The 25530-nt window shown below is 44.2% G+C and overlaps 1 protein-coding gene across 12 annotated transcripts in view; it reads left to right on the top strand.

The window, feature by feature from the left end:
* Positions 1 to 25530, top strand: part of ryr2a (ryanodine receptor 2a (cardiac)) — a 185757-nt gene that overhangs the window by 66915 nt on the left and 93312 nt on the right. For all 12 annotated transcript variants that reach the window (XM_034292561.1, XM_034292564.1, XM_034292565.1 and 9 more), the window contains 12 exons: positions 664 to 738; positions 843 to 921; positions 1716 to 1828; positions 2167 to 2266; positions 2835 to 2931; positions 7621 to 7695; positions 11071 to 11227; positions 14203 to 14367; positions 18354 to 18475; positions 18831 to 19014; positions 20217 to 20352; positions 22266 to 22361. In XM_034292561.1, the coding sequence (XP_034148452.1) occupies positions 664 to 738; positions 843 to 921; positions 1716 to 1828; positions 2167 to 2266; positions 2835 to 2931; positions 7621 to 7695; positions 11071 to 11227; positions 14203 to 14367; positions 18354 to 18475; positions 18831 to 19014; positions 20217 to 20352; positions 22266 to 22361 (1399 nt within the window). The remainder of the gene's footprint in view (positions 1 to 663; positions 739 to 842; positions 922 to 1715; positions 1829 to 2166; positions 2267 to 2834; positions 2932 to 7620; positions 7696 to 11070; positions 11228 to 14202; positions 14368 to 18353; positions 18476 to 18830; positions 19015 to 20216; positions 20353 to 22265; positions 22362 to 25530) is intronic.

Here is a 25530-nt window from a genome sequence, read left to right on the forward strand (position 1 = left end):
GGCATATACATTTCTATACAGAAGGCGTATACATTACTGCACATTACTGCAGGTCCATATATTACTGTAAAGTACTACAGGCCTATACATTACCTTGTAGTTCTGTCCCAGCAAGGCTGCCTGCGTGTCTGTACTGTAATGCATGTAGATGTTGGTTCCAGTATCGGTGGTTTAATTGATCGGAATAATGTGATGAAGTGTCCTCTGACCGCCCTCACTAAAGTCTCACTAGTGTGTTTCTAATGGCAATGTAACAGTCCCAGTTTGGCTTGTCACAACGCATTAGCAGACCCATTGCAGAGAGGGAGAGAAAGAACACTGCAATGGAGCGCTCTTGCTGTACGTGTTACTGTAGGACTAATTCTGGAAGATAATTACTGTAGGGTAATTTGCTTAACTTGTTTCCTGAAATTCCATAGTCTAGCTGAGGCCATATACCATGGCTGAGGGCTGAATCCAGTGCTTATGTTGTCCCTAAGAACAGCCCTTAACCGTGGTACATACCAGCCTTTAAATACACCTGTGTATTTACACCCGTTTAATTACACCTGTGTATTTACACCCGTTTAATTACACCCGTGTATTTACACCCGTGTATTTACACCCGTGTATTTACACCCGTGTAATTCTGTGTCTGAATGTCTCGTTGTTACTCCGCTGCAGACGGCCCAGGGTGGGGGTCACCGCACCTTGCTCTATGGACACGCCGTCCTGCTACGCCACTCCTACAGCGGCATGGTGAGTCTGGAGACGTGCGCGTGCACACACACACACACCACACCTATCTTACTGTACTAACCATCTATCCTGCTGCAACATCGCTCTTTTGTTCCCGTGTTCAGTATCTCTGTTGTCTGGGCACCTCGCGATCCTCAACCGACAAACTGGCGTTTGATGTCGGACTGCAAGAAGACACGACAGGTAGGACTCCTAGCATCTAGTGTAACCACCACCTAACCTAGCATCTAGTGTAACCACCACCTAACCTAGCATCTAGTGTAACCACCACCTAACCTAGCATCTAGTGTAACCACCACCTAACCTAGCATCTAGTGTAACCACCACCTAACCTAGCATCTAGTGTAACCACCACCTAACCTAGCATCTAGTGTAACCACCACCTAACCTAGCTTCCAGTGTGCCCACCACCTAACCTATCATCCAGTGTGCCCACCACCTAACCTAGCATCCAGTGTACCCACCACCTAACCTAGCATCCAGTGTGCCCACCACTTAACCTAGCATCCAGTGTGCCCACCACTTAACCTAGCATCCAGTGTGCCCACCACTTAACCTAGCTTCCAGTGTGCCCACCACCTAACCTAGCATCCAGTGTGCCCACCACCTAACCTATCATCCAGTGTGCCCACTACCTAATCTAGCATCAAGTGTGCCCACCACCTAACCTAGCATCCAGTGTGCCCACCACCTAACCTAGCATCCAGTGTAACCACCACCTAACCTAGCATCCAGTTGTGGACAGAGAGAGGCAGAGACATAGACAGAGAGTCAGAAAGAAAAAGTCAGAGTGAGACAGGGAGACTGAAATGAACACAGCGAAAGATAGCAAGACAGACAAACAAATACAGGGTGAGACAGAGGAAGAAGTAGCCTTTAAAATATGTATTTTTGGTCTATGTGCGTCAGGGGTACATCCATTTTTGATGTTTGTAGTTGCTAGCCAGTATGTTGGAACCATATGTTTATGTATGCAGGTGAAGCCTGTTGGTGGACGATCCACCCAGCCTCCAAGCAGAGATCGGAGGGAGAGAAGGTCAGAGTCGGCGATGACCTCATCCTGGTCAGCGTGTCATCAGAACGTTACCTGGTGAGACTGTTACCCGGTTGACAATATCCTTCTGGCCTGAACCAAACTGTGTTGGCTTGGACATTGTCTCACTCACATTGCACATTTCAGAAATCTTTCATCAGCTTGTGTGGCAACTGTGTCTGCTAGCTCTCTGCAGCCAAATGTTATGTGGCTTTTGGTGGGTTTGTGTTTTAAACCAGTGACTGTGGTTGGTTTAATTTGGCTTGATTGGGTTACTGTGGCCATAGGCCCTTCACTGAATATTGTTCAGAAAAACAACATTCCACATAGATCTGTGCATCTGTAAGTTGTCCCCACTAGTAAGGCTTCCTGTGTTTTATTTCCTGTCCTCGCAGCATCTGTCATACGGTAATGGCAGCCTGCACGTGGACGCTGCCTTCCAGCAGACACTCTGGAGCGTGGCGACCGTATGCTCTGGCAGCGAGGTGGCCCAAGGTGGGACACACACACGCACATAAACACACAGACACACACACATACTGCACCTAAGTAACACAAGATGGGTCTCTGTCTCTGCCCCGGATCAAGGAATTTCCAGGATTAATGGAGGCATGGGTTGATATCCTCTTGCTCTTATAGTTGCTTGACATGAGCAGTGAAATGCATGATAAACCCTGAGGCAGTTATACATGATTGAGACAGGCTAACCAGCTAACATGTTTGAGGCAGGCTAACACGATACAGGCTTACATGTTCGAGGCAGCTTAACAGACTAATGTGTCATTTACAAGACAGAGCTGCAGGCCAACAGGCTATAATGTATGAGGCAGGGCAACATGTGTGAGGCAGGCAACCATGCTAACAGTCAAATGTCTTTCTCGGAAGGCAGGCTAACAGAAACAGGCTAACAGGCTAACGTGTCTCTCTTTAGGCAGGCTAACAGGCTAATGGGTCTCATGAGGCAGGCTAACAGGCTAATGGGTCTCATGAGGCAGGCTAACAGGCTAATATATCTCTCCTGTGACAGGCTAACAGGCTAATGTGTCTCTCCTTCCTCTTGCAGGGTTCATGATAGGTGGGGATGTGCTGAGGCTGCTTCATGGTCACATGGATGAGTGTCTGACGGTGCCATCAGGAGAACACGGGGAGGAGCAGCGCAGGTACGTGTTGGACTGGGGAACATCTTGGATCTACATTGACAAAAGCTAGTCTGTGGTAGGGGATTCCATTTACCATTTGCCTCCATATTTAATATTTTAATTAGCTATAATGTTTGTCACCTGCTGCTCAACTGCTGCTCAACTACTTCTACAGTTGCAGTTAAGGCAGCATAACAGCCTTGTCAGGATCAGTTTGGCACGTTGTGCTGCTATTGTGTTCTCAGGGAAGAAGCGTGTTGACACTGGCCAGGCTGATGGGCCCGGATGGCATCCCTAGAGCATGTGCACATTGTCTAGCTGTGGAGTGTTTTTTTCATATTCAACTTTCCTAATCAGATGTACCCATCAACTTGAAAATGGCTGCCATTATTCCTGAACCCAAACATGTCATAGTGACCAAGCTAAACATGTCATAGTGACCAAGCTAAACATGTCATAGTGACCAAGCTAAACATGTCACAGTGACCAAGCTAAACATGTCATAGTGACCAAGCTACACATGTCATAGTGACTTGCGCTGACTTGAGTCATCAGGAAGTGTTTTGATAGGCTGGTGAAGGACCACCCTGGAACCATTGCAATTTGCATTCTACCCCACCAAAGCCAAGGCTGATGCCCATCTTCATTTTGATTTTACATTTTTATAATTTAGCAGATTCCCTGATCCAGACCAAAAGTTACACACCACCTGATCCCACCTGAAAAAGATGAGAATGTCTTTTTATCAACTACAGCTCAACCTTCAAACACGCTAGTGCTTGCAACCATAAAAATTATACTTTTATATCATTCTGCTTTGGCAGTGTGTGTGTGTGTGTGTGTGTGTGTGTGTATGCGTGTATATGTGGGAGAGTCAAGGGAGCTTGTGTGGGTTGTCCTTAGATGCAGTGGTGTGTGGGCTTAGTTTGGGTATCTGCTGTTCCGCTAGGATAGAAGAAAAATGAGGAGGTAATTCTGCTCTGACGGGATGGAGAGAGAGACATTGAGGAAACGTACGGCCTACCCTAGACAGAATGAGCTCTCTCTCTCTCTGGCCTAAAATATATTTTTGCTAGAACATTGATGAAATGTGACTATTACTAATTACATTTCCACCTGGCCTCCCCGGACCTCCTGTCGTCGTTAAACATACTTTATATTAATTAATGTGTCCTTGTTTTCTAATGCATTGGTTTCTGTTACATCTTATTTCAACTTTGGGAAGTTTAACAAAGGATTTTACCAATCTGGAAAGTGTCTTTTTCTGTGGTGTGAAGGGCCTTTTGTGGAATGTGGAATAAATGTGTGAATACACTATTAATCTCTGGCTTGATGTCAAACTTTGTACTTTTCACTCATTCTCTTTATTTAGCTTTATCTTTTCTCTCTTAACCTTCTTTTCTCTTAACCTATTCTCTGCCTCCTCTCTCTAAATATTCTCTCTCTTCCTCCTATTCTCTACCTCCTCTCTCTCTGCCCCCCCTCTACCTCCTCTCTGTCTGCATCCCCTCTACCTCCTCTCTGTCTGCCTCCTCTCTCTCTACCTCCTCTCTGTCTGTCTCCAATTCTCTCTACCTCCTCTCTGTCTGCCTCCAATTCTCTCTACCTCTTCTTTGTCTGCCTCCTCTCTCTCTACCTCCTCTCTGTCTGCCTCCAATTCACTCAGTCTGCCTCAATTTCTATTTACCTCCTATTTGTTTGCATCCAATTCTCTCTCCTTCCTCTATGTCTGCCTCCCCCTCCACTTCTCTCTCTACCCCCCTCTTTGCCTTTATGTCGTTTGTCTACCTCCATGTCTCACTATATCCTCTTCTCTCCTTTTTCTCTCTCTCTGTTTCCTCTTTCCTCTCTGCCTGTCCTTCTCCTTTTTCTCTCTCTCTGTTTCCTCTTTCCTCTCTGCCTGTCCTTCTCTATCTGCTTTTTCTCTCTGTGTCAAATTGTTCTCTCTGCTTTGGTGGAGGGGCAAATCCTTCTGCAGAGAAGTAGATGAAAAAGTTGCTATTTTAGAAGTGCAACTGAAAACAAAGGAGTTAAAAATACAGGCAATGTTGGAGCAACAACAATGTGAGTTTAAGCACAAGGAGAGGGAAAATGAAAGAGAGGTTAGGTGGTGGGTGGGAATTATGGAGAGACTGCAACTAAAGAAATTAGTGTTTGAGCATAGATAAAGAGAATGAGATGCAGCTATGCTAGAAAAAAAAGAACATGCAGCCAGGCTAGAACATAAAGAACATGCAGCCAGGCTAGAACTAAAAGAACATGAAGCCAGGCTAGAACACAAAGAACATGAAGCCAGGCTATAAAGAAAAGAACACGAAGCCAAACAAATACAAAACAACAACATTAACAAGAACATGAGCTGGGCATTCAATTAGTGGAGGTCAAACTAGAAGCACTTGGAATCAAGGAAGGCTATCTACAGACTCAAAAGAGACTTCAACCATGGTCAGAACATGGTCAGCCTTTTAATGCTTTTTTTTTTTTTTTAAAGTGGTGGAAGTATATTTTACTCAGTTTGCCAGATGCATTAAATGGCCACCTGAAAACTGTTGACTGCTCCTTCACAGTGTTCTATTAGGCAGTGCTAACAAAATACCCCACTTTATCTTTTATCTGAGGTCCGATTATAAAACAGTTAAACTCACTATCCTTTAGGCTTATGATTTGGTCCCAGAGGCATACGGGCAAAAGTTCTGTAAATCACTCTTGAGAAAGCTGCAATCCTTGTAAATGAGCTTGTGTTGATGCATAAAACTTCATAAATAGCACAAATCGAAAAAAGTAATCTCCCCCTTGTTCCAAAGAAAATGTATGTTCTCATTCCATATGGTTACATTCTAGGTTGGAACAGAAAAATGAGAAAAGAAAAAAAGCATCTCTTGTTGTGCAAGTGCTCCAGTTTGTGGTTGGTTTAATCCCTAATCTAGAGTTTGGATCAGCTGGGTATTAACCCTGTAGTGTTTATACTGTTAAACATCCTGCAAGACACAGTTCAGGACAGTCCAGCATTTCAGTGGCCATTTTGCCTTTGGCTGTTTTTTTCAACTATTTCTAGCATGAACAGACATCTTGAAGTCCCCCCACAGCATATACAGTATATAAGATTAGTTTATGCTTAGAAATGACCTTCTTCCAGACTCATTTGTATCCGTAACCTCAGGGCCTTGAAATATGTTTTATGATCTTAGCGTGATGTATTACCACACATGGTTATGACCAAATCAGACCATGTTTCTAATCTTCATGTTAGACGGGACCACCCCAAGTTGCTCTCTATCGATTATCTAATCATTTGCACCTGTTTTATCATTTGACACACAGTTTTAGCCATTTTGTGTCATGGTTTTTTTGTGATGTGCTGCACTGGGTTACCTTGATCAAGGAATGTGATTGGAATTCAGCTGTTCAAATATGTTAAAGGAAAGAACATCTTAGTTGGTGGCCATACTTTGTCACATGATTGTACGTAAGTGTGTTCTTACGAAACCGAACCTTTTGTAACATAATGGTAAGCACTATTAAAGTACAGTCTGGCAGTCATTTCAATCCTTTTGTACTCCAGCAGAGATTGACATGGGAGGGACAGTGTGTACTTGGTTATGTAAGAATGTATTGTGTAGAATGTGTGTGTGAGTGTGTGTGTGTGTGTGTTTGTTTGTTTGTGTGCGTGTATATATTGTTTAGTTCAGGGTTGGGCGACTGAGCATATGCAGTCAGCAGTCTGTTGAGCTGTGTGGCCTTCAGCTATCCAAGCACAGTCATGCACACACACACACACACACAAACACAGCAAAACATTTGGTGTAATGAATGAACAACAAGTTCCCTGTAGATTTATTATTTTCATATCAATGTTCATCATACCAAGGTGATGTGTGCAAATTTTAATATAATATTTGGGTATATGAAGTCATTATAGTGTTTCAATATAAACATTGCAGTGAATACAATAAGACATCTCTGGGCTTTGCCTTATATTGCAAATTTACCAAAGCCCTATCCAGGCATTCCGCAATTAGTCGCGCTTAATGACAGCTTTTCGCGGTGGTATATTGGGCGTAAAGTATACAGTACCAAATTACCTCAAGCCTTATTGCTTGAATACAGTATTTTGGTATGATGAAATTTTGTTAAGTATATGAAGACATTGTATATGAGGACATTGATATATGAGGACATTGTACTGTACTATGTAAAAGTGAATACTCTTTTTGGTGTATGAGGACATTGTACTATGTAAATGTGAATACTCTATTTGGTATGTGAGGACATTAGAGTGTGCAAATATGAATACATTATGCAGTACACTGTATAAGGAAATTGACAGCCGGGGATGTTGAATCCTAAATGCTGATTGGCTCGTTGGATCGCCTCAGAGCAACACTCAACCATGTTTATATTCAGGGTAACACACACCTGCTGCGTATTTATTAATTATAATACGAAGGTGAAAACAGCACGCATGAGGACATCAACCAGCAGATGCATACTGTATGGGGTTTATGAGGACATTAACCAGCAGATGCATACTGTATGGGGTTTATGAGGACATTAACCAGCAGATGCATACTGTATGGGGTTTATGAGGACATTAACCAGCAGATGCATACTGTATGGGGTTTATGAGGACATCAACCAGCAGATGCATACTGTATGGGGTTTATGAGGACATGTAATTTCAACCCGGTTCGCCTGTTGTCTCTTCCTCAGGACGGTGCACTATGAGGGGGGTGCAGTTTCCATCCACGCCCGCTCCCTCTGGAGACTGGAGACGCTACGGGTTGCGTAAGTCAAACCTTTCTGCCCGCTTCCTGTCCACCTTGTCCTGATTTCACCCTATCCACTGTCCTCTCTGTCCTCTGTTCATCATAACGCCTCTAGCCTCTAACCACCTTCCTCTTCATCCTCTATCGTGCCGTCCTCCTCATCGTCTGTACTTCCTGTCCTCAGTATGAGGTAAACTGGTCCTCCTGACCTTCGTTGTTTGAGGCACACTGTTGCAGGTCGTCTTTTTCAGTGACATGGTGTCCACGATGTCTGCCCCGGTCTGTAAAAAGAACTGTCCCACGCATTTGACTCAATGGGATTTTTTTGAAGCAGGACACATTGGTCATACTGGCTCCATCCTGACTTAAATGGCACCCTATTCTCTAAATAGAGCACTACTTTTAACCAGGATCCACTGGGAAAAGAATGCCATTTGGGAAACACTCGTTGTAGGTATGGCTGCTTTATGACAAGGACCTGGTTGGATTTTAGACTGAATATAAATAACATGCCCTCTGTTCTGTAGCCTGTGGTGTTGTGCAGTGTTCTGTCAAACTGACAGTTTGGGGTTATGGTTATGTTTGCAGGACAGTATAGAAATAGCAGCACAAACTCCACTTCTTTGAGTTTACTTTAAATAGGCTAACAAGGAGAAACTTTTTTAGTTAAACTTAATGTTGGCTAACAAGGACAAATGTTCATGTTTGATCTTAGAACAGAATCTTTCCAGATCCTTGAGGACCTTATAGACTGTCCTGTTCAAGTCAAAACACAGGTGCTCAATAAAATGTAAGTCCTGATACTGAGAAAATGCCTTATCGTCTGGCTGGAAGATTCACTTGTAGCTATGTTTTGGCCTCCAAGCAGAAAAAAAATTGTCTTTAGGCAACAGTTTTGTTGTTCTTGGTTGAGGTCATAATACCATTAACATGTCAAGGCCCCCAGGATTAGTGGAAGCAAAAACAGCCCCATATCAGGTCCACTACCGTATTGTATAGTAGGTTTTAGGTTATTTTCTGCATATGCATCCTTCTTTCAATGCCAAACACAGTACTTATGTTACCACATCTAACCACAGAACCCAGTTCCAATCTATGTGCCGTTGATGTTTAGAACTTCAGGCGCTTACATTTCGGCAAGCGCAGAAAACAGTTCTCTGCTGCCGTTTCGTTTGCCTATTGCAGATGTGTACATGTAGCGCAATGCACAGAGTCAGTATAGCTTGGTAGAACCAAATAAGTAATGGATAAACACCATCCAGCCCATACCACTGTGGGCAGCAAACACCAACATAACATGCATTTACCAGTAGAAATTATTATTTCATTTTGACAAGCAAATTTCACTACATCTGGCGATTGCAGGACACTGGAGTTAGCACACATACTCTTACCGTCAGTCCCATGGTATTTCTTGTGACAGAGAGCCTGGACACCTATTTAATGTCCAAACCGAAAGACTGCACGTTAAACAGAGTATTTCAGGACAGTTTGCAGCCTTGGGAGATCGAAATTTGATATTTTGTGCAGAGGAAAGTGTGCCCCCTACTGGCCCTCCGACACTACTTCCAGCAGCACCAGGACTGACCCTGCTTAGCTTCAGAGGCAGGCCAAGACTGTGATTAAGCATGCTATGCGGTTTCTTTTCTTCGAAACGTACCTCTTCATTATATGTTCTGTGCTTTGAATTTTAACTTAATGTGAGCATTCAGAACTGTTTACTGTATGATTAAACTAAAGACTCTGAAACGAAAGAACAAAATGTCTCACAGGTTGACATTTAAGAACTGCTGTAAAATATACTGCTGCAGTTTTCCTCAGATGTTTCTACCCAGGAGACAACCTTTTTTTATCAGTACCTCTCCAAATATTCATTCATTTGGTTTGTTTGAACAGGGAGAAGAACTCAAAAACTGTGAAGTGATGCATTGCACCAGATTTTGTAAGCAGCTAATTAACATCTGCCATGTAACAACCAGTAATATATTACCAATGGTTGGTCTCTAGATATATATGTACATACATGTGTAATGTACATGTATATGTATGTACTTTGTATTTTATTACAGTGTAAAATAGGTATAGACCAAGTTATTGGCCAGCAATTGGTATTGGCCAATTATTGGCAAAATTTAATAAGGTATCATCCGATTGCTTCAACATTTCATTATATTTATGACAAATTGCACTTTCATCTGAATATGCATCCAATCTGCTCCTGTAATCTTTATCTTTTTTGCTGGACCGCGTAAGCGGAGCCGGCTAAGAAGAGCAGATGTCTCTTACTGAGAGAGTGAGTGACTGACTAGCCCTTGTTAAATAGCCTAGTGGTTAGAGAAGCAGACTTGTGAACTATAGGTCCCGAGTTCATATCAGCCATAGCAAAGTACGCATTGTGAATGATTCCATATTGATGAAAACTTTGCTGGCTAAAACCGAGACCTGAAATTGTATACAGTCATTTTGCGACTATTTCTGGCATGAAAAAGTTCATCTTCAGTCTCGCTAGCAATTTCTGATGGAGGTAAACTTAATAAGAAACATTAGTCAGTTTAACACAATGCTCAAAAATGTTTAGCGAAAAATGGGTAATGCCATGGCGTTATGGTTAAGGACAGTGCCTCTCACGTGGAAGGCTCAAGTTCAAATCTATTGTGAACAACCACATTTATTTATTATATTTCCACGATTCTCTCACTTGATGAAAAAGTCAGTTATCGTCACCTTTCTTGATAGTTATTGTATCAATGTCATTCACAAATTAAAGAAAAAAGTATGTTGTTATGCCATGAAAGAAAAAAATACCTTTGTGCCATGAAATGAAATAACTTTGGCAGGCGCGCTAGCAATTACTCAATTCCTATGACTATTCCAGTAAGTTAGTAGATACTGGTAAAGCCTATTACTGGTTAATAAGCTGTTAAAACGGCCACTTGCAAAAGAGGATTTGTTCAGGATAGAGGCGATACCAACATACTTTCTATTGCGGTCCGGCTGATCTAGGCTTGCCTGGTTTCTTGTTTTCCCTTGAGTCAACTGTGATATTTCTTGTTCTTACTATTGCTTCTCAATAATTTTTTATTTTTTGGTTTTAAAAAATATATAGAAAGGGAACTTTTCTATAAATTAATTAGCATTTGTGGGAATTAGAAGCATCATCAGAATCAAAATTTTTATTTAACTTATGGCTAGGTACACAGGTGATGCAATCGGTATCGACATCGGCCAATCGTGTTATATATTGGCTGTCAAATTGTTCAGTGTTTTGGCGGCACATGCTCCGACCAGCCCCTCCAGCTGCCGTGTTTAGTCTTAGGACAGCTTGCTGGGTTCGGCTGCGACCAGCGATAACCTCACCTCCACCCCTGTCTCTCCCTGTTACCCATCCTTGCAGGTGGAGCGGAAGCCACACGCGCTGGGGCCAACCGTTCCGACTCCGTCACGTGACTACAGGGAAGTACCTGAGTATCATGGAGGATAAGGGTCTGTTGTTGATGGATAAGGAGAAGGCTGATGTCAAGTCAACGGCTTTCTGCTTTCGCCCCTCCAAGGTACATGTTCAGACACGCGCACGCACACACACACACACACAGATGCGCACACACACACAGATGCGCACACACACACACACACACACACACACACACACGTAGACACATACAGACACACACAGAGACACACATACAGACACACAGACACGCACCCACACACACACACACACAGACACACACACAAACAGTGAGACACACAGACACACGTGTTGTCATCACTGCTCTCTGTCTCACAGTGGCGCTCCCATTTCTAGGTGGCCACAGGTTCTGCAGCATTCTATCCCAACTAGACATCAGCCTCTGGCAGTCTGCTGGACCTGGGTTGCCCACTCGTTGTACGGTAGCATTGGTATACGTCCATTAGCCCCGTTCCCCCCTGCCATGGGGAGATGTTGGGCGCCGAGGCTACAGGCTATGGTTAGACGGGAACAGATTGCCATGTGGCGAAGGGGGGAGGATGGAGGGGAATATTATGTTACGTCTCATTGTTTCTCCTACTCTCCCGTCAGACTTACTGGGTTGTCTTAGACAAGGTCTTCCCCTCTCATTTGTAGCTGTATGGCGCATTTAAAACACGGCGCATGATGTGTTATCATGCACTGGAGCGCACTGGAACCTGTCAGGGGAAATGACTTTGCCCAGTGGTCTGTGGCGCTCTTTTGTAGCACCGAGCTGATCAGTTTGGAGCCTTGCCCGCGCCGCTAGCTGACAAGTGGAGGCCACGTGGTTGATGCCGATTGGCCAGGGGGTTGGAGAGGTGTCTTTATTATTTATTATCTGGACTTTGCGGTATCGTCGTGTTCCAAGTGGGTGGGGCGTCTACAGAGCTAACTGAGGTTGACCAGGTGAGCGAACATTCCCCTCAGTTTCGTTGACCCAAGTTGTGGTTTCTCCAATTCCTGATTGGAAAAGCAGCGTGGGAAAGGTAGATGTCTGGGTGCAGGTAGCTTGAAGGAGGGCAATCTTGAACTCTCCCACATCTGTCGACTTATTGATTTAAGACTGGGCTTAAGATACCATTATGTATAACAGTTGGGGGAAGGGAGAAAAAGGGGTAAACATTTGTAAATACAATTTTATAAAAATGCAGCTTTTGACATCTGAAAGTGAATGCTAAGACAAAAGCATCAAAAACCTTAACTTTTGTAACCATGCCTTAAACAAAGGCACCAAAAGTAAAAGTTTTTTTCTGCTTTGCACTTCCAATTCCGCAACACAATTTGCAAAACACTACACACTGTTTCTTACATTAGACACTTTCTTCAAGAATGAAATCTCTTGCAGTAATTGGGAAAACACTTCTGTTCAAAATTACAAATATACCTGAAATTGGAAAACCCCACACCAACACACAAAAACGCTTATACAGTAATTGAACACCAACTAGTCAGAGCCTAAACACTAAAAATAAACCTCAGGTAAATCACCTCTTTTGTGAGAACTTTGCCAAAATGGAGGCACTGAGAGGAAGATAGAGAGAGAGGAGGAGGATGAGAACAAGAATAAAGAAGGGGACAAGGCAATTGATGGAGACATATTTCCGACAACATTAGGGCCACTTTGGTGAACCAAGTCATAAATCATGGCTTGACGATGAGGGAGGCAGAGAGACCAGCCCAACCTGAGTCGCTAAACTGTAGCATCTATCATCTATCAGATATTTAGACTGGAGAACAGGTATGTCTTCAACGTTCTAAACTAGACGGTACCTTTGTAATTGTTTCACAATTTTACTGTAATTATTTTCTGGGAGTTTACAGTAACATTTTGTATTTATTACTGTATAGTAATCCTTCTTTTCTTTGTGTGTTTCTGTTGTAAAAATAAGCTTTTTCAGGAGCCTTTCTTTTTTTGTGTTCATTGAAAGGTGAATAGATGTACGGTACTGGAACAATCTTTCACAGAAGCCTGTATGACAGAATTAAAAAAGTATACAAAGGTACTAAAGACAGCTGTGTTTTGTATAAAGAAATCAGTGGGTTGTTGCTGCTTTGAAAGAGTAATTCAAATGCTGCACGTGTGTATCATTCTGTTACAAAATGCTATTTTGAAAAACGAGTTTCATTTTGACATTGAAGTGAGATGTTTATTTCCAAGTGTTGTGTCTTATTTGTCTTGTGAGTAGTTTCGACACAATGAGACAGATTCCACAGCAAGCGAGTAAGCAATCGCAAAAAACTGTAAATGCATTATTACTTAACGTCAGTTGTTATTGTGGTCGTCATGGCCGCATGGTCGTCATGGCCGCAAAGGCAGTCCTTCAGTGGATGGACAATCCAGACCTGAATTCAAAGTTTCTTTTAAGATGTACGTCTTCATGAGTGTTTAGTCTCATGCCTAGAAGTTATATCTGTCTTCTTATGTTTGTTAATGCTTTTCTGCCTTAATGGCACTCCAGTCCCTTCATAGCCCTTTACATTTGACCAGGTACAATTATGGACTTGGCCTCTTTCTCCGCATCCTTCCAGATCTCTCTCTCTTTCTTTGTCTCTCTCTTTCATGGTATTGTGATGATTTATGGCTGCAGGGATGTGCAGCGCTGCATTTTCAGTTCTTTAACCAACAATGTGACAAAGCCAATACCCCTTACCATGGTCTCCGGGGGAGGGTTGTTCTGTCTGTCAGCCTGTCACTGTGCATGTCTGAGCACTCTATCTCAGGATCCCGGGTTGGGGAACGGGGAGGGTTCAGACTCAGAGAGAGTGACTGGCTTGGCGAAAAGAGACTGAGGGGAAGAGAGGAGCGAGGAAATGAGAGGGAGGGGGAGTGACGGAGATGTGGGAGAGAGAGGTCATAGAAGGGGAGAGCGATGTGGGGGTCAGAGAGGAGGGCTTAGAAGAGGAGTAACAAAATGAATGGTTATCCCACTGCCAATAAATAGCAGGTATTGAACTCCCCTTTGTGTCCTACATCAAATCTTGTTCCCTAGTAAGAAGAAAAGTAATACATCTTGTGGTATTTGCTTTGATCACCAGGAAAAGCTGGACCTGGGTGCGAAGAAGGAGGTGGACGGCATGGGTGTTCCTGACATTAAATACGGCGACTCGGTGTGTTACATTCAGCACGTGGACACCTGCCTGTGGCTGACGTACCAGGCCATGGACGCCAAGTGCGCGCGTATGGGCGGCGTGCAGAGAAAGGTAGAGTGCGACGTCGCGCACACATCTAACCACCATCGCAGTAGCTGAAGAGTCAGAGGCCGAGTGAGCGTCGGGGTAACCCGGTCCCCACCGTGTGCTTGGCTTATATCCCTTTCAGTGAGGCCAGAGTCAGCAGTGTCTATGGGGCTGAATTATGTTGGGAGGCGCATCTGGTCTAATGGCAGCATAGTCCCTAGGTTATTTTTAGCTAAGCAGCGAGGCTGGGTGTTAGCTCCCTTACTGTTTGCCCAAACTTCCAGATTTCCCCCAGTTTTTCTTAGCTTCTTAAACGATTTACCTTCTTTAAAACCACTGACAGATGGTCTTGCAAATGACATCCAAAAGGCAAGAGCACTTTGCGTGAGTCCTCGTTGTGACGGAGTGTCGTCGTGTAGACAAACCCGCTTGGAATTCTATCCGATGGACACTTTGGTTGCGCTCAAAACTGCAGCTCACTTGCGCTGCCAGACTGAACGGGAAACTGGAGCATATCTACACTGCAGTTGCTTCTCACAACCTGCTATTTATTGACCTTGAAACATCTGCTGAATTTAAGCTGAGTCAGTACTTGCGCTATGCTGAAATGGGACAACGAAAAGCTTATTGTTAAGATAATGGACCTCAGAGGAGGCACAACTTAAGAATGGTTGGCTGACCCGAGACAACAGAATTGGGCTCATAAAATACCACCTTCTTCTCCAGATTTCTTTGTTGTGTTCCTGGGGGAGGATGTTTTGACCCCTGAGCTTGACAGACCTCATTGTTTAAAAACCCTGCCACCATCGTAAATTTTCACCGCTGACAGATCAAGATTCTTGTCCTACAAGCTCCTCAGTTCAGGGGGTCCCCTAGATTACCACAGCAGATCTGTCTGTTTCTTCAAGGATTTTGCATAATTTCTACAAGGATATTTCATGCTTAGGCTGTACAAACTCTATACCCTACCCTGCCCTGTTGAGAATTTCCTCCAATGGTAAAACAAAACATCCTCTGTCATCTGTTCCAGAGGAATCAAACCTTATTCCTGGCATTACCTCTGTCACCCGTTCCGGAGGAATCAAACCCTCACCCCTGGCATTACCTCTGTCATCCGTTCCAGAGGAATCAAACCCTTATTCCTGGCATTACCTCTGTCCTCTGTTCCAGAGGAATCAAATCCTCACCCCTGGCATTACCTCTGTCATCCGTTCCAGAACATCATTATACTCATACTTCTTATCAGCAATAAATTTATGAGACAAAGCCAAATGCATAGAATAGCTAAAAAGCTATATATCGGCCTGTGATTGGTATCTTAAAGTGCATTGATTGTATCCGGTATCTCCCTTGAGAAGTCATTTTACTGTTATAATCCAATTATACTTAGCATAATTTGAGCAGGTATAGGGCCTTGTCTCCTTTGATCAGCTGAGGGAAAAGAATGATATCTCTCCAAATAGCATCCGATATCTGCAGATCAGAGGGAATGTAAGACAAGGCCTATATTTGTCAAGTGCATCAAACTGTGCCCAACTTAAGACATATTTATCTTGTTGCGCAACTGTCAGTCTGCCCTCTACAGAGCCTTTGATATATCCTGTCAAACTGGGAGCTTAGTCTGGAGTACATTCATACCTGCACAGTCCAGACACTGTTTCACACAAGTCAAAATGTTTAAATAGCCCACACTATTGTAAGACTTATAGCTAAGTAGCACATCCCTCAAATTCCTTTGTCATGTGCAACAAGTTGTAAAGCTTTCAAGGGCCCTCTGCTCCACTGCTGAACCCGAAAGGAGCGAGGCTTGAGGGGTTTGGGGGCATTCTGTGGTTTCTCTTTTTCACTTACTCTTCATCTCATAAAAAATTATATATATATATATATATATATACAGTGGGGAGAACATGCATTTGATACACTGCCGATTTTGCAGGTTTTCCCACTTACAAAGCATGTAGAAGTCTGTGATTTTTATCACATTGGATGATTTTTAAGTAATTTTATTTGCATTTTATTGCATTTGATACATCAGAAAAGCAGAACTTTATATTTGGTACAGAAACCTTTGTTTGCAATTACAGAGGCCCTACGTTTCCTGTAGTTCTTGCCCATGTTTGCACACACTGCAGCAGGGATTTTGGCCCGCTCCTCCATACAGACCTTATTCTTCCTTCAGGTTTCGGGGCTGTCGCTGGGCAATACGGACTTTCAGCTCCCTCCAAAGATTTTCTATTGGGTTCAGGTCTGGAGACTGGCTATGCCACTCCAGGACCTTGAGATGCTTCTTACGGAGCCACTCCTTAGTTGCCCTGGCTGTGTGTTACTAATGGTTTTCTTTGAGACTGTGGTCCCAGCTCTCTTCAGGTCATTGACCAGGTCCTGCCGTGTAGTTCTGGGCTGATCCCTCACCTTCCTCATGATTATTGATGCCCCACGAGGTGAGATCTTGCATGGAGCCCCTGACCGAGGGAGATTGACCGTCATCTTGAACTTCTTCCATTTACTAATAATTGCGCCAACAGTTGTTGCCTTCTCACCAAGCTGCTTGCCTATTGTCCTGTAGCCCATCCCAGCATTGTGCAGGTCTACAATTTTATCCCTGATGTCCTTACACAGCTCTCTGGTCTTGGCCATTGTGGAGAGGTTGGAGTCTGTTTGATTGAGTGTGTGGACAGGTGTCTTTCATACAGGTAACGAGTTCAAACAGGTGCAGTTAATACAGGTAATGAGTGGAGAACAGGAGGGCTTCTTAAAGAAAAACTAACAGGTCTGTGAGAGACGGAATTCTTACTGGTTGGTAGGTGATCAAATACTTATGTCATGCAATATAATGCAAATTAATAATCCGTCTCTCACACTTGAAGTGTACCTAAGTGTACCTATGATACAGACCACCACATGCTTTGTAAGTAGGAAAACCTGCAAAATCGGCAGTGTATCGAATACTTGTTCTCCCCACTGTGTGTATATATATATATATATATATATATATATATATATTCAAAATATTTTTTGGTCTTTTTTTTTTTGTTGCCTAAACCACTGATTTTAATAATACGTATCTAAAACAGAATATGGAGGGTGTGTGCTGATTCTAGGGGAACCACCTTAATCGTGAACTCTTCGTCTCCTCAAAAATCCAGTGGAGTAGAAAATCCAAAGGAAAGGGACCTTAAGCTTTCTCGGCCTGTGGGTTTTAAGGAGTCAAGGAAGGAGGACAGAAGATGCTATAAGTATGGAATTGAGGTCTTCCCTAGTTCTGTGGCTTCTCTGTAGTTTTGGAACCAGCCAGGCTCCTCTTCCCATGAGAAGCCATCTGTTCCCTTAGCTGGCCAGCTACCGTGCCAATAGCTAGCAGGAGCAGTAATGACTCAGTGTTTTATAAATGTCTTCCTAACGAGCCCTTCACTTCTAAACCAGCTCCAGGCCGTCTCACGTGAATAAAACCATTAGGCTAAGCTCGCTGCATGAATAAAGCCATTAGGCTAAGCTAACCCTATGAATAAAGCCATTAGGCTAAGCTAATAATATGAAAATTGCTTTCAGGCTAAGCTAAAAATAGCTTTTAGGTTGTCCCTGGCTGCAGATGCAAAATTCTGCTTTCCCCACCCCCAATAACCTGGTTTTAATTGAAGGAAATAATTCTGTCAAAAAAAAATTGGTCAACCTCTGCCAGTCAGGGCAGTTCATTGCCATTGTAGTGAATTTGTAGGGTTAGCCATTAGGCTAAAGCCGTTCTGCTAACATTATTATTTTGTTCTGCGCCTGTGAGGACCCTCCCACTGTCCCTGTGAAGTCCACCTGTGTCTGCAGACGTGACATGAAGCATTCAGCTTAAGTTTCAGTGAGGGTCACCCAACAGTCGGAGCATGATCACATTAACAAAAACAGTTACAGTCAACTATGCCGTTCTCTCTCAGTGCCAACAGTCCGAACGTAATACTTCCCATTGTTTTTCAGTGCTAAAATCATTGTCCAAACCTCTCTCTGGCGTCTGTGTGTTTCAGGCCATCATGCACCATGAGGGTCACATGGACGATGGTCTGACCCTGTCCCGCTCTCAGCACGAGGAGTCTCGAACTGCACGGGTTATACGTAGCACGGTCTTCCTGTTCAACCGCTTCATCAGGTACACACACACACACACACACATGCGAGTGCACACACAGCATCCTACACTAAAGCCTTGTTGGACCCCATTCACTGAGATCCCACTGAGCATAATCATTTCAAATATGTCTTTTTAACGTCCTTTGCTCAATGCATTGTCTGCCCTCTTGACATCTTCACATTCCTCTGAGGTTAGTTTATTTGAGTCAATATCTCACTTCATCTGATGTAACTGTTCTACTCCCCCTCTTCCTGTTCTACTCCCCCTCTTCCTGTTCTACTCCCCCTCTTCCTGTCCTACTCCCCCTCTTCCTGTTCTAATCCCCCTCTTCCTCCTCTTTCTTCTTTCTCCTCCTCCTGACGATGCGTTTCAGGGGCCTGGACGCCCTCAGTAAAAAAGGGAAAACCCCAACACTGGACCTGCCAATCGAATCGGTCAGTCTGAGTCTACAGGATCTGATTGGCTACTTCCAGCCCCCTGATGAGCACCTGGAGCATGAGGACAAACAGAACCGCCTCCGAGCCCTGAAGAACCGACAGAACCTCTTTCAGGAAGAGGTGTGCATCAGGGAGCCTGCAGAGAATGCCGATCTGGGACTGCCTAGTTTACCATGTCAGCCTGCTCGGTTTTAGGATCCGGAGTTGAGGATTTCCACATGCTAGTGCAATTTGTTGTACAGTCGTGCTCCTTCAGGACAAATATATAAACATAACGCATAAGAGTTAAGAATTTATGTTAGGACAACTCAACTGAGATAAATAATTTAGCCCCTAATCTATATATTTAACATGACTGGGAGTGAAGATATGAATGTTTCGGTCACAGATAGCTTAAAGAACAGGTAGAGATTAAAATCAGCCAGTATATGGTGTGACCACGATATACCTCAAGCGGCGTGGCCCATCTCCTTCATGTAGAGTTCATCAGGCTGTTGAATGTGGCGTGTGGACTGTTCGTCTGTGAAGAGCACACTTCTGCAGCGTGCCAGTGGTCATTGAAGTCGGTTACGACGCCAACATATCAAGGCGCTGGTGAAGATAACAAGCACAGATCAGCTTCACTGAGACCATTTGTGACAGTTTAGGCATAAATCGTTCCATTGACCCAAAGTTTCATCAGCTGTCCGGGTGGCTCGTCTCTGATGATCTTGACAAAGATCAAAATGGCAACATTTCACAGTGTAGATGTAGCCTTGGCCTACATCATGTAATTTAAATAGCTGAGAACTTAGCTGAGCAGTAGATGAAATACACAGAACCTCTGGGTGTCGCAGAGGTGTGAGAATAACCAGACCCCAGCTGCTGGTCCACCACACAGTGTTTCTACAGTGACGGATCCTCTGCAGTTTGGAAGTTAATTACAATCCTCCCGCAGCTTGTTGTGCAGTGATGATTGACTGCCTTGACCCTCTAAGTCGCCACTCTTTAATTCCCATTTAAGGTCAGCAGTGTGGTATCCTTCAGCTCTGATCAGTGTCGTCATGGTTCTATTTCCACTTAGTCCTGTTCCAGGCTCACAGCGTATTCTCAGCATTACCCCTATGCCCTTTATTGTGCGCTACTTTTGACTGGGGTGCAACATAGGAGGGCCCCAAACATCGACTAGGACTTGTTTTTCTGCTTGATGGCTAAAGCGAAAATGTAGCATTTGGCAACAAGCGTTTTGGTCGTAATATTTGGCTTTGAATTGTATGTCAAAACTGTCTTTCTCGCACCTCTCTCAACCCTGTTGTCTGTCTGTGTTTCTCTCTTTTTCCCAGGGTATGATTAACCTGGTGTTGGAGTGTATCGACCGTCTCCACGTGTACAGCAGCGCAGCTCATTTTGCTGAGGTGGCGGGGAGGGAGGCCGGTGAGGCCTGGAGGTCCATACTAAACTCATTATACGAGCTACTGGGTGAGGAGCTGAAACCCTGAATAAACTGCACACTCAGGCCTTTAGAAACGCTTGCTGACCAACTCATTCACCGTTAACGGAGGTTGACAAACAGAGCAGCCACAGCCTCTGACCGTCCATTACACCAACACATCCTCTGACCGTCCATTACACCAACACATCCTCTGACCGTTTGTACACCAACACATCCTCTGACCGTCCATTACACCAACACATCCTCTGACCGTCCATTACACCAACACATCCTCTGACCGTTTGTACAACAACACATCCTCTGACCGTCTGTACAACGACACATCCTCTGACCGTCTGTACAACGACACATCCTGACCGTTTGTACAACAACACATCCTCTGACCGTCTGTACAACGACACATCCTGACCGTCTGTACACCAACACATCCTCTAACCGGCTGTACACCAACACATCCTCTGACCGCTTGTACAACAACACATCCTCTGACCGTCTGTACAACGACACATCCTCTGACCGTCTGTACAACGACACATCCTGACTGTTTGTACAACAACACATCCTCTGACCGTCTGTACAACGACACATCCTGACCGTCTGTACACCAACACATCCTCTAATCGGCTGTACACCAACACATCCTCTGACCGCTTGTACAACAACACATCCTCTGACCGTCTGTACAACGACACATCCTCTGACCGTCTGTACAACGACACATCCTCTGACCGTCTGTACACCAACACATCCTCTGACCGCTTGTACAACAACACATCCTCTGACCGTCTGTACAACGACACATCCTCTGACCGTCTGTACAACAACACATCCTCTGACCGTCTGTACAACAATACGTCCTCTGACTATCTGTACACCAACACATCTTCTAACCGGCTGTACACCAACACATCCTCTGACCGCCCATACACCAACACATCCTCTGACCGTCCGTACAACAACACATTCTCTGACTGGCTGTACAACAATACGTCCTCTGACTGGCTGTACAACAATACATCCTCTGACTGGCTGTACAACTGCACATCCTCTGACCGTCCGTACACTGACACATCCTCTGATCGTCCATACAACAACACATCCTCTGACTGTCCATACAACAACACTTCCTCTAACCGGCTGTACAACAACACACCCTCTGACAAGGACACAGCCTCTGACCAGTTGTACAAAGCTGAAATAATTGAGGCAAGGAGGTTGGCGGAATTGACTGATTGACTGCTGTTTGAAGTGGCTGACTGAACGTGCTTGGCTGGCTGACAAGCATACTGATTTCCTGTCTGATTCTGCCTGACTGACAGCTGTTCACAGTGGCCAATTGACTGACTGGCAGTCTGACCGTTTGTCTGGTTGGCCAACTGACTGCTCTTTAAAGTGTCAGCTAGTTCACATGTTGCTGCCTGATCCTGTTGGTTTTTAATGGCCACAATTGACTGTATCCATGGGTCTAATGTTGGACTACACTACTGGATGCTTTCTGGAGCTGCATATCCTGAAGCTCTGAGGCTTGGTGCTGCTTTGTGTTTCTTGTCCACCCTTTAATGTATTCTCATTCACAGTGTTCTGATGACTGTGTCGTATTCTGATGACTGTAAAGGTATTCTGATGACTGTATCGTATTCTAATGACTGCACAGTATTCTAATGACTGCACAGTATTCTGATTACTGCACAGTATTCTGATTACTGCACAGTATTCTGATGACTGTACAGTATTCTGATGACTGTACCATATTTTAATGACAATACTGTATTGTAATGACATTACCTTATTTTAATGACTTTTCAGTATTCTGACATGACAGTAGGGTAGATAAGCTGTGAAGGGATTTTACCACCTGGTGTCAGAAACCGGTATACTTTCGGTAACATTCTTTCCTCTCCATGTTTATGTCAATGTCCCTCTGTTATCTCTCCTTTAGCTGCATTGATAAGGGGGAACAGGAAGAACTGTGCCCAGTTCTCTGGCTCTCTGGACTGGTTGATCAGCCGTTTAGAGAGATTAGAGGCCTCGTCTGGTAGGTGACCATTCATTCATCTCTGCTCCAACGCTGGCCATCACCCAATATAAATATAATCATGAAAAGTTGCACATTGTTTTCCATATCCTTCAACAAGTACAACGTTAACAAGTTTGGACAAAGCAATAAGACGCCTTAGGGGTTTGTGACATATGGTCAAATTTACCACAGCTAGGGGCTAAATCCAGGCTCTAAGATAGCCGTTATATTCAGGCAATATAACACAAACCCAGGAAATGCCTTTTTACAATTAAAAACTGGTTACCAATGGAATTAGTGCTGTAAAAAGGGCTGTGATGTCATACCCTTGGTACATGGTCTTTTGACTAGTACTGTATGATTGTTTAAATAAGGCCATAACCATATCTGTATTTAGCTATATTTCTGAATCTAAGGTGGTTAGATCTATTGTGACATCACGTCTACTCCTCAAAGAATCAAGGGTTTCCTTGATGTCACATCATCTCTTTAAATAGCTTATAGTTACTGTGATATCTCAACACATAGTGTGATGTCATTACTCCCCATATAGGGTCATGGTCTAAAGCACTGCACTATACTCCAGCAAAGTTATTTGAGAGGACTGGACATAACATGCTAGCTGATTCACTCTTTATACAACCCCCTTCCACAGTGCTACCACAACCCTTCAAAAGTGTGTACTTTAGGTGTGGGAGTAACTGAGAGGGTTGTGAGTAAAGGAGGTGTACTTATTTCAAAACATGTTGTAGTTTAGTGCACAAGTGTAATCACTTGATTTAGAACGAGGTCAGGCTGTTGTACTTTGAGAGGTTGAGGCGAGCTAGCAAGTTTAAGTGAGTGATTGATTGTGGGAACTGGGACGCTTCAACTGTGTTGATAAAAATGGAGTGTATCCAGATAAGGGGGGTGGATGGAGAGAAGGAGGGAGGAATGGAGAGATGAGTGAAAGAGTGGGACACTCTTGAGCTTTAGGTCTTATATAGCAAGTGATGACATGACTGTTCCCCCTCATAGATTATCTCCCTGTATGAGAGCTGCGCAGGAAGTGGGAAAGAGGAGGATGAAAGACAGAGGATGATAGATATTGATATAGAAAGAGAGAATGAGGACAAATAGAGCGTGTGAACGAAAGAGATTGAAGGAGTGGTGGAAAGATCAGGATTTCCAAAGGTAAGGTTGAGAAAAAAAATCCATGCTACATGGATGAATGTGCGAAACCTCCACTCCCACTCTTCTTCACTCAACAACCCTCTGATTTATCAAGCTTATGACATGCCCAAAAGCTCATCCATTTCGTTCGTCTTTTTTTCTCTGCTAGCATGTTATGTCCAGTCCTCCCCAAGAATTACTCCAGTGATCCAGTGTCTATTTTCTCCTTTAGATATTGGACAATAGGAGACATTTATAGCTCATTGTTTGCTGCCCACAACCCACCTATTGTCCCTGTCAATAATCCACCTGGCCCCATCCATTATCCACCTGTCCCTGTCCATAATCCCCCTGTCCTTGTCCATTATCCACCTGTCCCTGTCATTATCCACCTGGCCCTGTCCTTATCCACCTGTCCCTGTCCTTATCCACCTGTCCCTGTCCATTATCCACCTGTCCCTGTCATTATCCACCTGGCCCTGTCCTAATCCACCTGTCCCTGTCCTAATCCACCTGGCCCTGTCCATAATCCACCAGGCCCTGTCCATTATCCACCTGTCCCTGTCCATTATCCACCTTTCCCTGTTCATTATCCACCTGTCCCCGTCCATAATCCACCTGTCCTCATCCATAATCCACCTGTCCCTGTCCATTATCCACCTGGCCCTGTCCATAATCCCCCTGTCCTTGTCCAAAGTCCACCTGACTCTGTCCATAATCCATCTGTCCCTTCCCATTATCCACCTGGCCCTGTCTCTGTCCATAATCCACCTGTCTCTGTCCACAATCCACCTGTCCCTGTCTCTGTTCATAATCCACCTGTCTCTGTCCATAATCCACCTGTCTCTGTCCACAATCCACCTGGCCCTGTCCATGGTCCACCTGGCCCTGTCCATAATCCATCTGATCTTGTCCATAATCCACCAGACCCCCGGCCCTGTCCATAATCCATCTTTGACCCTGTCCATAATCCACCTGGTCTTGGCCCTGTCCATAATCCACCTGGTCTAGGCCCTGTCCATAATCCACCTGGCCCTGTTGCTTGTTTGGATTCTCACTGAAGACTCTGTTCACAGCCCAGCTGTACGGATTAACCCACTTTTGCTCTGCTCTAAATATTTAGATCAACATTCTGGCCTTAAAAGGTTGTGTACTTTTCCAGTCCCCAGCTGATACAGGCAGAAAACATCCTTGCCTTAAAAGGTTCATTACTCTTCCAGTCTCCATCTGATACAGGCAGAAAATGATTCCCACAACCCGGCTCTTCTCTAGGTTCTTTTTTTGCTTAGTCTTTGGCGTGTTAGGCTGGGTATCTGTTTTTGCTTAGTCTTTTTCGTGTTAGGCTGGGTGTCTGTTTTTGCTTAGTCTTTGGCGTGTTAGGCTGGGTACCTGTATAGTGGCTTAGTGGAAAATACATTGATTGATTAATTGATAGCCTACAGGTTGTTCTTCTAAAATGGAATGCACTTCCTCATCACTAATCATCGCACCACAGCTGAACCGAACATCAAACTGAACATAGCTGAACTGAACACAGCTGAATAGAACACCCATCTGAACACGGGTGAACAGAACACCCATCTGAACACAGGTGAACAGAACACCCATCTGAACACAGGTGAACAGAACACCCATCTGAACACGGGTGAACAGAACACCCGTCTGAACACAGGTGAACAGAAAACCCATCTGAACACAGATGAACAGAACACCCATCTGAACACAGGTGAACAGATCACTCATCTGAACACAGGTGAACAGAACACCCGTCTGAACACAGGTGAACAGAACACCTGTCTGAACACAGGTGAATAGATCACCCATCTGAACACGGGTGAACAGAACACCCATCTGAACACAGGTGAACAGATCACCCTTCTCAACAATTGAAAGTCTGCGTCAGTAAATGCAAAATACAGGTGGAAGTTTTGAGGGAGATCAAGGCTGAATAGAAATGACTGGTACCACCTGTTGGCAGTGAAGGAAGTTGTGACGTGCACGAATGGATGCGCCTACACACACACACACACACACA

This window comes from Esox lucius, chromosome 6 (assembly GCF_011004845.1).
Source record: "Esox lucius isolate fEsoLuc1 chromosome 6, fEsoLuc1.pri, whole genome shotgun sequence".
Lineage (NCBI taxonomy): Eukaryota > Metazoa > Chordata > Actinopteri > Esociformes > Esocidae > Esox > Esox lucius.